The following is a 13893-nucleotide window of genomic DNA, read 5'->3' as shown; positions in this document are numbered from 1 at the left end:
TGCTGTGCTCTATAAAGCAATGACCTTAACCACTAGCCCGCCCCCATGGCAGAGTGGTTAGCACATCGCACTATGATGCCAGGGGTCCCGGGTTCGAATCCTGACCTGGGCATGGATGTTTGTGAGTGTCCATTCATCAATTTCATCATATTATCACTCATCCCCATCTTTGCAAATTAGCCAAAAGTGGCACAAAAAGTGAAGTAAAATAAAGCATATCAATCAATCAATCAACATTAACCATTAAAGTCCCATGGCGCTTATGCAGATTTTACCTCTGTCCCAAGCCATTTAAACTAGTTTTGTAAGGTTTAGCAAAAATCTTTATAGCTTTCTTCCTATGGCAGATAATTTAGTGAAACAAGAAACATTTTACTAAGAATAAAATGTACTTTGACACAGACAAGACAAAGTGTTGTTATCTTTATGTGTTTGTTATTATTTGTGGCTTCAAACGTGAAAATTGAAAAAGAGAAAAGACAAAATTTTGCCACTACCCCCTTACTGTTGAGACATGGGACAGGAACAAATTCCATTTCCTATTTGCAACCACATGTCTACATTATAATTCAATATTTATTTTGTTCCTACTGCCTTTTGCCATCCGAAGAAAAAAATGAAAAAGGAACGAAGTGCATGAGTTATTTTCAACAAGGGTTGGCAACATGCACAATCAAGTGCACGAGTTATTTTCGACAAGGGTTGGCAACATGCACAATATTTTTTTTTAAAAAAAAGACAGAAATTTCAAATATACATACATGAAATTGGAAGTAAAAATAAAAAGTTATAAGAGTTATTTTTAGCCTCAATCCTACCTCTTACTCCCCCTTTTCATTTTCCTTCAGAAGAAGAAGTGGTTGGTTGTCTTCTGAAGCAAGTATTGTGCAAAGTCCATTTCATCCGCTGAAAAGATATTGCCGCAAACACTTTTGACAACAATGTCCCTCCCCCTCCGACCATGACCTGATTCTGCATGTGAGAAGGAAAACAATACACAAACGATTTCCTCATAGGTCGTTTTCCTGCAAGGCATGAGATTGTAAACAACCATTGTAAACTAGCATTTACAACAGCGCCAACTCACCTCTTAGCTTTGTCATTCGATGTAAATTTAGCAGCTGCTGTTGTCGTCATTAGGGAGTTGAAGAGCACCAGTGTCGCAGTCGATGCATATCGACTCTTGGTTTCAAGTCCCATGTACTTCGAGTCATGAGCATAGAAAATGAACAGGGTTGCAAGGCGACGAAAAAAGGTGCTGTTCCATCAGTCAAGGTATGACTGACCGGGACTGTGGCCAAAAATGCCATCAGTCAGCACATGACTGATCAGGACTTAAAAAGGTTAAAGCAACTTGGGTGGATAGGTCTGTTAGTCTGCGTTTACTTTTATTTTCCCATTTATGAAATTACTTTGTACTATCTTGTGTGGAATTCCCTTTTCGTTAAGTTCTTATTCTGTGCATACACTTATTTCAATGAAACTGTAAAGTGGTAGAGAAGGCCCCCCCACAGCTTTAAATTCACCATGGAAAATAAGGTGAAATAATTAAAATAAATACATACGATAATTATTTAACAACAGAAGCAATTTCAAACTCCAATCATCTTCCATTAAAGAGCCTGCCAAACTTTGTGAAAAGAAAAGGGATCGTGATCTTACTCCAAGAATAAATGTAAAACTTCCCAAGAGTTAAATTATAATTTTAAACACATCCAACAATTCTTGACAAATTGTCACATGACAAGTAAACAAGGGTAATGCTGAATTTGTTTGTAAGTCTACTTTATTCACAGAAAGGCAAATCAGGACTGGATCTAGAGCTTAAAGTGATATCTGAAGCAATGTGAGCCGCCATCAGGTATTGAACCTGGGACCGCTTGATTCCAAGTGTTGTGTGGGTTTTAACCCACACAGCAGTGAAATGGAAAACTCTATGTATAAAATTGAAATGTTTGTAAATGCTCTTGCCAAGGTTGCTTTTTGCTCGGTAGCCTAAGAAATCAACTGTTACATTTCCCCCAACAACTTTCTTGTTTAAAACTAACAAAAGGATCTTCACCCTAGTGGGTGGGCACAGGCCAGTTTTCTTAGAGGTATAAATATCCAGTTCCAACTCGTTCTGGACACACTCTCAGACAGAGGATTATTATTATTATTGTTTTTAGCTTGAGATGAGGTTGAGAGCAGCCTACTCTTGGAGAGGACCGAGTCTCTAGATTGCTCATGATTAAAGCCCGGAAGTTTGGCAAAATGCCTCTTTTTATCTACTGCATATATTCATAAAAAAATTCCGGATATACATTTTTTATGTTGTTCGAATGTTTTAGAATGTTTGCACATTTTGCCCATTTTTAATTATATTGCCTTTTTTTGCCTTTTTCAATGAAATTTGACTTTTTTTTTAAAAAAAATGTGTATATTAATTATTTTTCTCCCAAAAAAAGTTGTTGGCATTTATCTTCCGTTTATTATGTGAATAATTTTCGCCTTATTTAAGTAATATTGAACTCAGGTATGTTTCAACATTGCTGAAGGAGAAAAGTGTGACAAAAAAGTATTTCATGCTGATTTAGGATATTACCTTTCAGTTAACATTTTTCCTTGTGCATGATTGACTGATGAAAACCTGTTGCAGAACACCTGCACAATTACATCATCACGTCCAGCGTACGTGTCAGGAAACAGCACTAATGTCCAAGGGCCTTTGCATGGATTCCAAAATCAAGTTCTCTATCTTTAGTTTAGTTCTGACTTTGGAGGAAAAGGATCGTGCAGTTGTCATCATGCCGAAATTTAGTGTGCCATTAAGTGGTAAGTTACATGGTTACGCACGTGAATTTGGTGAAAGCACATTTTCGACAGACGGTACTATTCTTCTCTGCAAGATATGTGAAAAAACAATCAACCATGAGAAAAAATACTTTATATCTCAGCATGTGTCAACAGCAAAACATAAATCTGCAGCTGCTAAAATGATTGGACAGAAGAAGATATCCCTAATTTCAACAGTGGCCACTTCATCCAACAGGCAATCTCAGTTTTCTCTTGAACTGTGCAAAGCTTTCATGGAAGCAGGAATACCTTTCTGAAAAGTGGAAAACAAGTCACCGAGGAAATTCCTGGAGAAATACACTAAAGAAACGGTGTCGTCGGAATCTACGCTGTGGAAAACATATTTAAGCGTCTGCTATGAAGAAGCTCTGCAAAAAATTCGTGCTGTAGTTGGTGGAAAGATGATCTGGATTTCAATAGATGAAACTACTGACGCTATGGGATGCTACATAGCCAACGTAATCATAGGAACTATGGAACCAACATGCGGAGAATCCTCGTCATTTCTTCTCACGTCAGAACAACTAGAGAGAGCCAATGGTTCGTCAATAGCTCAGTTATTCTCAAATTCCCTACTTCTGCTCTGGCCAGATAGTGTACATCATGATGAAGTGTTACTTTTTATCAGTGATGCAGCTCCCTATATGAAGAAGGCTGCCATAGCATTCAAAATTCTCTTTCCGAACATGCTTCATATCACATGTGTAGCCCACTCAATGCACAGAATTGCCAAAGAAGTTAGAGAATTGTACCCAGAAGTGGACAGGTTGATTTCGAATACAAAGAAGATATTTCTGAAATCTCCCTCTCGAACCCAAAAATTTCAGGAAGTTTACCTCCGCAACCAGTCTTGATGAGATGGGGAACCTGGATATCAGCAGCTAACCACCTTGAAAAAATCAGTGAGGTGATCGATGCTCTTCCAGAAAATGAAGTGGCTTCAATTCGTGAAGTGAAAAAACTCCTGTGCTATTCAAACTGAAGAATGAACTGAACTGTCGTTTATTTTTGCACATTATGCTGCATTGCCAGAGACAATTACAAAGCTAGAAAAAAGAGGTGAGACTCTTGTAGCATCCATGAAAATCTTCGAGGAATCTATGCAGCAGATGATGGAAGTGCCAGGAGAAAAGGGGTCAGCTGTTGCGAAAAAGTGCAAACAGGTAGTGACTGCAAATGAGGACCTGAAACAATTGAAAACAATTTGTGATATTGTAAAAGGTGAAAATGCTGTTACCGAAATGAGTCCAGCTACATTAGCATGTTTTATGTATGCTCCAATAACTTCTGTCGAAGTAGAAAGATCATTTTCTATTATGAAAAACATTCTCTCTGACAGACGACTATCAATGAATGTTGAGAACTTAAAAAAACACCTTGTAGTCATGTGCAATCAAGATGGAGAAAACTGAAATGCTCTTCCCAATGTAATTTTAATATTTTGCCAGAAATTATAGATAAAAGTAAGAGACTTCCAAATGTGCCTTTTTTTCGGTTTATTTTGCCTTTTTTTCATTTTAGTGCCTATTTTCCACATTATAAATGCCTTTTTGCCTGCCTATTTTAACGAAAATAAATGCCTGAACTTCCGGGCTCTACTAATGATCATCTTGTGTAGTGACTCCTCTGTGATAAACGGCAGGAGATAGTGTGTTTGTAGCTCAAATTAAACATACAGAACTTAATGAGAGAGAGAGAACTGTGTAGGGACTCCTGCATGATAAACTGTGGGAGCAGTTGGCACTGTCTTAAATAGTGTGCTCATAGAGTAAAGTACTTAAAAGTACATGTTTTTGTAACAGAGCAAAAGGCAACCTAGAGCGTTATGTACCAAATCTGGACTGGAACATTGTATATTGGAGAAGGGGAGTATGTCAGAGTGGCTACAGACAAGCAGAAATGAAATTCCCTGACATTTCCAGGTTTTCCAGGACAAAATTTAGATTTTTCCCTGACAATTATAACCTAAATTCATGTTCTTGCAATTGGAAATAAGAATGTCATACAGATCCAGGTATATTAAGTACCTATATTAGCTTCTACGAAATTGACTTCATTTCTCTATGATATGCATTCAAACTGCAAAATAGTGAATTTGGAAAATTATTACTATTCACAAGCAAGGGAGGAATTATGGGAAAATTTCATATGCAGCCAGTTTTTCAATAAAATATTTGATTATTTCTAAAGTTACGACTAAATGAGATTAGAGTGAAGGGATTTATGCAAAAAGAAATTTTGTAATTTTTCAATCTCTGGCCTTTCTCGATATTATATGTTGATATTTCCACTGAGGTTTGGAACCCTCTGCTTGCAAGAACCATGAGTGCAGACTCATTGTTCAATGCACAAACCTACTTCTCTTTTCTATGTAAAAGCAAACAACTTAACCCTTGCACACAAGTGAAACAATTGAATCCTACAAAACAAAGTGTCATATTTCCTTACATTATCAATGAGACTTCTCCTTCAGTACAAACATTCACAGTATATCCAAGTGAAGTACTGTGAAACTGCCAACATGCAGTTATAGCATTATTACTGGCGAAAAGGGTGTATATGTATTAAAAATTAAAGCATTTTATGGAAGGGGAATCTACTGCATTGTAAAGGTGCCTGATTTAGATAGTCAAATATTAAAATAGGAGTATGCTGTTGATAACAGCTTCTGAAAGTTTATGTACGAGGGGCGTCCAGAAAAAAGTTCCAATGGCACCTGTACGCGGCACTAGTGGTCAGAGTGCAACATGCATATGCAAGCAGGAAGAAGTGTCATGTGGCTGTAATCTGGTGCAGTAAAATGCAGCCATTTTAGGACAGTTCTAGGTTAAAGATGGTAGCTCTCAAACAGTCTCCCACCAGCAAGGTGCGTGTGGTAATCAGATTCTTGCATGCTCAGAATCAGGCATACAGCTACCAGCAATCATGTCCGGTGTACGGAACAGACATCATGAGCGATAGTATGATCAGACGATGAAGAACAATCCAATGTGACCGACCCCATACAGCCGAGTACATGCAGGCTCTTTAACATCATTTTAAGTGAGATATCTTGGACCACTCCCTGTACAGCCCTGGCCTTGCATGTACCCACTTTCATATATTTGTTCAGCTGAAGAGATTTCTGGCAGGACAAGGTTTTCACAGCTACACTGCAGTACAGATAGTTCCAGTCTTTGCTGTCAGACACATATCCCAAGGGCACACAAAATTTAGTGTCATGCTACGACCAATGCCAGAACAACAGTGGTGATTAAGCAGAAAATTAGATTAGGAGTCACTGTAACTAATGCTTTTAATTACTACTGATATTCTTGTTTTATTTATGCCAAATCGGTAGGGACCTTGATCTTTTGTTATTTTTCTCCAAATTGATGTTATTCTTTATTTATTTACTTTTACTATTCAGTGCTATTTTTCACAAAATTCACATTTTCATTTTAGCTCATTTTGTGGCAAATATACCTAAAATTATACCTTCATAGTGTTTTTTAACCACTGTTTTAAATTGTAAGTCACATGGTGTACGAATTTTCGTGACAGTTTGATATGTTGGAACAGAACATTTGAGGAAGTTATTTTCCATTATTTCTCGCTCGACAAATGCCGATGTTACGACTTTCCTGTGGCGGTAGGTGAGCACTCGACCTCCACCAAAATCGCACAACTTAGTTTGGTGATTCAAAACACTTCTCCCGCGACAAATACTGATGATGCGGCTTCTGTGTGAAGCCCGCCACTGTGCTCTGTGGTGCAAATTGTTCTGACAGAAGTTGAGAAAATCCTGGGAAATATTTGATTGAATGTGGCTGTCGGAATTATTCCACATACAACATGCATTATAGTTTTCTCTTCGATAAAATGTTGGAAAACTTAGCACATTTTGTTTCTTTAAGCCTAAAAAAGACAAGAATGTTGGATTTCACAGAATTTTTTGTTGTTTAGGCACATTTTTTAAATTCGTGAATAATGCCAATTCACATTTTATGCCAAATTCTCATTATTTTGCTATTTCGAGCGGGTGAAAAATGTGTCCACACATCACTGCACATCCATAAACACTACATTGCAGCAATTGACATTTTCCACTATTATCGCGTTTGTGAAAAATCAAGGTCCCTACTAATTGGAACTTACTTTCTGGATGCCCATCGTATAAATCATAGATGAAAAGTGAAAATTTAGCAGGTCTGGAAAACTTGAGGTTTGGAGCATCCACTTGTCAAATTTATATGACGTTTACCAATGCAGATTTCCTTTTTACTTTTTCGTGACATTATTTAACATATATATCCCGATTTGTTGGATTCTTCTTGACATGGAATTACAGCAGCATATTTGCAGTGGTGCAGCAGACTAAGGCTCCATTTTTGTTGGATATTGCATCTGGCAAACTTCAAAAATGACAAAAAATATCATACTGGAACATCCAAGAAACATCGGATTCATGAGAGCGCAATGCATGTGATTTTTGTCAGACTTCGCAGAATGACAAGTTTGACAAAAATTGCATGCATATAAGGAGCCAAAAAGTTTGTTCAATGAAATGTTGTACCACATCAGACAAACTCGGATGTACAAGGCTCTGTTAATGCATGGAATTTTTGTCAGATGTTGCAGTCCGAAGACATCCAACAAAAATCAGTTCGATAAGAATGCCATGCATACGATTTTTGTCACATGTTGTAGTGAACATTTTGACGAAGTTCAACATTCACTGCGATATCCGACAAAAATCGTATGAATCAATGGAGTCTAAATGTTCTTCCGACAAATGTTGTACCACGACATTCAACAAATTACAAGGTTGCATAGCATCTGTTTTGTTTCCATGTTCCTTCAAAATGTCCAACAAAATAGAGCGACCACAAACAAAAGAACCTCCCGCGAAAAGTCTCCGCATGCCTTTCCCTTCTTCCATTCATCTCAGGCCATAACGAAGCATGCTTCACTTTCCCCTCCACGTGGGAGTGTGGTGCACAGGAGTCGAGGGTCTGCGCAGGCTTTCTCGCTTGTGGTTCCACTATACGACGTCCAACAACTATCAGACAGTGTCACAGTGGTAATGCTCCTTCCCCCTTCCCCTCCATCTGTTCATTGTTCTGTCCCCTTACTACTTCCATACAGACAAGAAAAATTATAATTCAATGCATTTTGCACGTGATATTTAGAGGCTTATCAAATTTTTCTGCCCCTCCGTAAATTTCTCTCCCTCCCTTATGACTGGTTTCTGTTCTGTTCTGTTATGCATAAAAGGGGCCTAAAAGTTGAGGCTGAGATTTAGCAACAAGTTACATAACAATGCAAAAAAAAAAAAAAATCAATAAAGGCAAAATTCTTGACATTTCCCTGACTTTTTTTGACGTCTCAAATTCCCTGACTTTGATTACTATTGAATTACGGCTGATGAGACTTACCATCCTGAAGTGAGGATGGGAAAATTGCATGAAAGTTTCAAGCTAACATTAAACCTTGAATTCAGGACTAAATTAAGGGTGATCTGAGACTCATTTTAAACTTTATATACGATCTTTGTCTAGTTTTAAAATTGATACATTATCCTAGTTTACACATACAAAATGTGTGAAAATAATTTTGCCACTTTTACATAAATGTTTCCTTTCTGCATTACAAGTGCCATCAATGAATAATAGAATTCCTAACTTCTGTAGAAGCTACTTGAAAAAAGAAATTGGATTTGCAAAATTATTGTCAACTGTATTGATAAACTAATATACCACCAGCCGATAATCACAATTATCAGAATAATTGGTTACATTCCCACACTACAAGATGAAATTTCAAAAAGATTAAGTTAGGATATTGTTCTTACCTTTCTTGAGAATAGGGATCAACTACATTTGCAAGACATGTTTTGTAAACTGCATACAAAATAATGCAAACAGCAAGAAACACAAACAGATGACTGCCCTGGAAAGAATTCTGATATGAAGGGCCTTTCTTCAAGTATTCATTTTTCCACCCATAATTACTACCACTTTGCTGAGATTTGTATCCACTTGCATGATCAACTGTATACTCCAACTGAAAAAAGCATATACATATTGATTATGTCAGCAAAATAGGAAAAAAAGGAAACTATTTGATACGTACATACATTTACATGAAGAAATGCTGCAGTAATTACTATACTACTGTACGATGGTAAATACATTGTTAGACCATATGCTGAAGGGACCTAAAATGATGCATTTTCCTCATCATATTTTACGGGTGGTTACTGAAGGTTTTCTCTTGCCTTGACACCCACTAAGGCCTGTCAACATATGTTCTACCAATTCAGAAGTATAAAGTGTCCTAGGTGTTCAAAATAGTAACTGTATTTGTATGTACATATTTTTTTTTTTAAATGACTGCTTTTCTTTTCTTTTCTCAAAAGACTACAAACATATTTAAAATTTTCATTGTTTGAAAATCATTCAACATGATTACAAAATAAGCTTATCTATTTTAACTCTACAAAGCTTGAAAATTATGTTTCGTATTATTCCTTATTATGCATGAATATTCACTGAGAATCAAGTGATTGTAACAATGTTTTGCTGTGCTGAACATGTTAGTGTCAAAGAATGATCTTAGCATGTTTTGTGCACTGAAACTAAAGATGTCGGCAATACCATAGATACAAAATAATTATCTATACCTATTTATATACTTATTTGTTATGATGAGATGATGATGCAATGTTATTATTTGCATTACATGTTCTCACTTGTGAAGTTTCTATATTGCATGTTCTTATTGAGAAATGTAGCGAATGATAAATGTTTGAGTCCTTGTGACAAAATATATTCATTTTTATGTATGATGTATGGATACATGTGAATACGTTTTGAAGATGTAAATAGTCATTTTAACATATAAAACAAACTTATCATAAGTTATCAATAGACTAAGATTTTTGTGCACACCCTGTATATAATTTACGTATTTTCATTTTTGTCTCTCTTTCTTATTCTTCTTCTTTTTCTATTACTTGCACAAGTGTGAGTTTTCCAGAATCATTACTAATGTTTCCCAGTGTTCTTGGTTGTGAAGGTAAAACTTGATAGGATCCACTTCATCATCATGCTCCGAGATCAAATGCAGTTCACTGCTATCTGGGCTGCTTTGGTGGGATCAGAGTTGAAAGTGATGGATGTTAAGAATGAAAATGTTTTGCTTTGTTCTCAAAGAGTGAGCATGAGGTCTAGACTTGATTGATTTTTATATTAGGGCACTTTAGCACATTAAGGTTATTTTGGAGTTAAATATCTTAACTAAAACAAAATTAAGGACAGGTCCCTAAAAAAAAGAAAATGTCCGTTAAAAACTTCCTTACTCAATTTTTGAAACTAATTCATTCATTCATTCACTATGAAACAAGAACTAAAACATTACTGTCTGTGAGGACTAAAATAGCCTTACCTAGGTTAAAAGCTGAGGCTGCAAAGGGTCACTCAGCACATACAAGGACAAACACAGGACAACACACACACACACAGCCCTGCAGAGGATTTTACTGGCAATAAGTCCAGATGCCAGAGACTCGTTGGCCTGCAAGAAGCAGTTACCGGCATGTACTACATGGAAGTGACTTTTGGGTACCTTACCAGAAGGTCACCCCCTTACACCCCATGTGGTCTAAACATTTTTGTAGCATTTACAAAACACCTCCGGATCTTCAACAGCTGGACTGGAAGGATGAAAAATGTAGTTTGCCCTCACATTGTAAGCTTCTGTAATTTTTACGTCTTCCAGTTGAGTGAAATCATCAAATTTGAGTTCACTGTCATGTCGAGAACTGCATGCCTGCAAAATTCTTCAGCTAGTTCTTCAGTTTCAGGAAATTGATCATTTGATGCACACATGTCTGCATCCTGCTGTATATTTTTTCTTCCACAAGTTGATTTTTTCCAAATATAGGATCTGAAGTTTGAGTAAAGATATATGCTGAACTTGTCATGGCAGTTCAACTTCAACTGGGTCCTACTGGTGTCTTCTGCATGTATTTTTCCTTTCTTATTCTTCCACTGAATTATGTATATGTTTGGATGGAGCTTTTCAAGAACAACTTCTAGGCCAAAATATGTTTTTGAAAAGGCCTTAATGTTTCCTTTTTGTACAACAGGGTAAAAAAATCATTACTTCACTATCAACTGGATGGTCAATTTGTTGGTGTCCCTTATTGACATAATGTTTGGCTTACACAAAATGTTTAATTTTTCCTTCGCCATTTGACGAGCAATCTGTAATTTTTCTAGCCTTGTGTTGTCTATATTTTGACGGGGTAAATCAAGAACAGAATGAGTCAAAATATGAGGAGTGTATCCAAATTAAACTAAATTCACTAAAATATTCTGTTCTAAAATATTTGACCAAGAATTTGATTCTGCTTTTCCTGGATGGTGTAATAGTCAATGCTGTTGCTTTGTGATCAGTTTCCAGGGTTGCATTCCCTGAGGCGGCACAAATTTTGGTGTATCCATATTTAAACTGTATATCCAGTTCCAATAATACTCTCTGACCACAGGGTGTATTTTATTCTTACTACAGGCAGAGGGAGGATGATACAATGGCTACAATTTTTTAACCCATAAACCAAGATTATGTACCTGTAGTTATTTTCTTATTTATGACACTTTTTCTACATCTCTGAAGTACATGATAGGACACATACATCTACCCAGTATTTGAACCCAGTTTAGCATTCATTTCATCCTAAGCTAAACAGCCAGACTACAGAGGGGCCACAAAATGTTTCAGTGCTATTTTTTCTGGCAATACACAACCGTACTCCATACTGGCACCTTATAATAGGGGTAAAGAATAAAACTAATTACATTTTATTTTAACAAGAGAAAGTAAATAAAAGAGAGTGAGCGCACGCTCACTCCCTCCCTCCCTCATGCATGCACACACACACACACACACACACTTGCTCACTCACTCACTCAAATTGTAGTAGCTATTCTATCATCCTCCCCCTGCCTGTTGTAAAAATAAAATCCACCCTGTGGGTGGTCATGGAGGATTATTGGAACTGGGCATACAGTTTAAATTTGGATACACCAAAATATGTCTCTCCTCAGGGAATGCAACCCTGTGATCACAAAGCAACAGCGTTAACTATTACACCATCCAGGAAAAGCAGAATCAAATTGTTGGTCAAATATTTTAGAACAGAATGTTTTAATTAATTTATTTTAATCATTAACAATGTTAACAGTTAAATAGTTTTTGATTTAGTCAACTAAAACTATACAAATTGAATGATCTGATATATTTCTACCTGGAAAAATGTATTTCATTATTAAAATACATATATTTTTAAACAACCTGAAAAAAAACACATGGGTTGGGCTTTTTTTTTAAAAAAATGGGCAAAACACCAACTCTGTGTTGAAGTGATTATTTTACTTCACTATGGTTTAATAATTAAGAGCTGCACTCAATATCATGGTAAGAAATTATTTTTAGAGGGTAAAAATAACATATCTTAATATGAAATCATGACGTTTGTGACAGGCTGTCACTTTTCCCACAAGCAGCTTTTTCTTCTTTATACGACACAAAAATTGCATTACTATTTGCTGGAAAGGTCTAGTATTTCATTGCACAAACTGTACAAAATAACTGTAACAGTAATAACTTCCACACACAATTGTTTACATCACAAAAATCATTATGAAAACACAATTTATTTTCTTCCTGAGTCGGAACTTTTCAGGTGCAAGAAAGTTGTAGACAATCGTTCAAAGAAAATTGTTATTATACTAACCACCTCTTATAGTTTAGCCAGAAATGATTGATAAAGTGCATGAAACAACAAAAAGTACTATGTGAAGGAAGAAGTATTTATTTTTCTTTGCTTGTTGACAAGTTTTCCGATGCCTTGCATGATTTTGCACTCCCAGAAATCTTGTATCCTAAGCTGCATCCTACTCAGCCTACTGGTTAATACAGCACTAGTGATCACACCAGCATACATCGAAGAAGGAGAAAATGAGAACACTTTACAAACCAGCCACAAAGACATTTGGCTTTAGCAATCCTTCGTTATACAGAGTGTTTTTGAAGTCCAGATGCATTTGTATGACACAATTTATATTTTTTATCTTATTATAGGAGATGTAAGGCATTTTTCTCTTATTACATACAGGAGGTGTAAGGCATTGTCAATATGTTCACCACAGAGATAAGAGTAGTCACTGTAAGTGCACGATTATGTGGTCTGACTTCAAGCAGGCTACAGATGACTTTACTCATCAATTCTCAAAACTGGGTCCCAGTAGGACAAATATTCAACTACTTGTGATTAATTTAAGTGAACATGATGTGTCCAAGATGAAGAACGTACAGACAGGTCATCCATATCAAGGGGGAGTGTGCAACAAATTCACAAAGCAATATAATGTAGTCTTACTACTTGATGTGTCAGTACAGAGTTGAACATAGGCTACCTCATACCACTGTGGAAATTTTTAAATTTCACTTTGAAAAAACAAGCCTACAATTTGCAAGTCCTTCATAAGCTGAAAGATGAAGAAAATGCATTTCATAAGGCAATGCATTTTGATCTGCTGGAGGCTGCCAACAATGAAGAACAAATTTTATTCACCGAGAAAGCAAAATGTCACATAGTATTTCCAGACAGGTGGATAGGCACAGCATTACAACAACTATTGGCACCATGTTCACCAAGCTTAACACTCTTGGATTTTTTTCTTGGGGGTTTATACTGTACATCCAAGTTGTATGCAACTAAAATTCACTACACCAAGAATCACATTTAGGGATGCTGTTGGAATAATTAATCCAGCGATTCTGTAGAATATGTTTCATGCAACAATGAAACACTGGTCACATTGAAGTGAACTACACACTATAATGAACTAAGCAATGTAATGAATATATTCAACAGGATGGCAAAGTTTTCAATCTACTGTTTCATGTGCCAAAAAAGTTGATGGGACTTTATAAATATGCTCTATACTGTTCAACAATCATGAACTTCAAAGAAACAGAAAATACAGTTTAAATTTCAAAATATATCTA

The 13893-nt window shown here is 36.3% G+C and overlaps 1 protein-coding gene across 1 annotated transcript in view; it reads right to left on the bottom strand.

Moving 5' to 3' along the window:
* LOC145984104 (store-operated calcium entry-associated regulatory factor-like) overlaps positions 1–13893 on the bottom strand; it is an 87669-nt gene that overhangs the window by 29547 nt on the left and 44229 nt on the right. The window contains exon 5 of the mRNA XM_083117523.1: positions 8669–8880. Within this exon, the coding sequence (XP_082973649.1) occupies positions 8669–8880 (212 nt within the window). The remainder of the gene's footprint in view (positions 1–8668; positions 8881–13893) is intronic.

The sequence above is a fragment of the Lepisma saccharinum genome, chromosome 2 (assembly GCF_977018435.1).
Source record: "Lepisma saccharinum chromosome 2, izLepSacc3.1, whole genome shotgun sequence".
NCBI lineage: Eukaryota > Metazoa > Arthropoda > Insecta > Zygentoma > Lepismatidae > Lepisma > Lepisma saccharinum.
The sequence above is the reverse complement of the archived record's forward strand: the minus strand, read 5'-3'. Positions and strand labels throughout refer to the sequence as shown.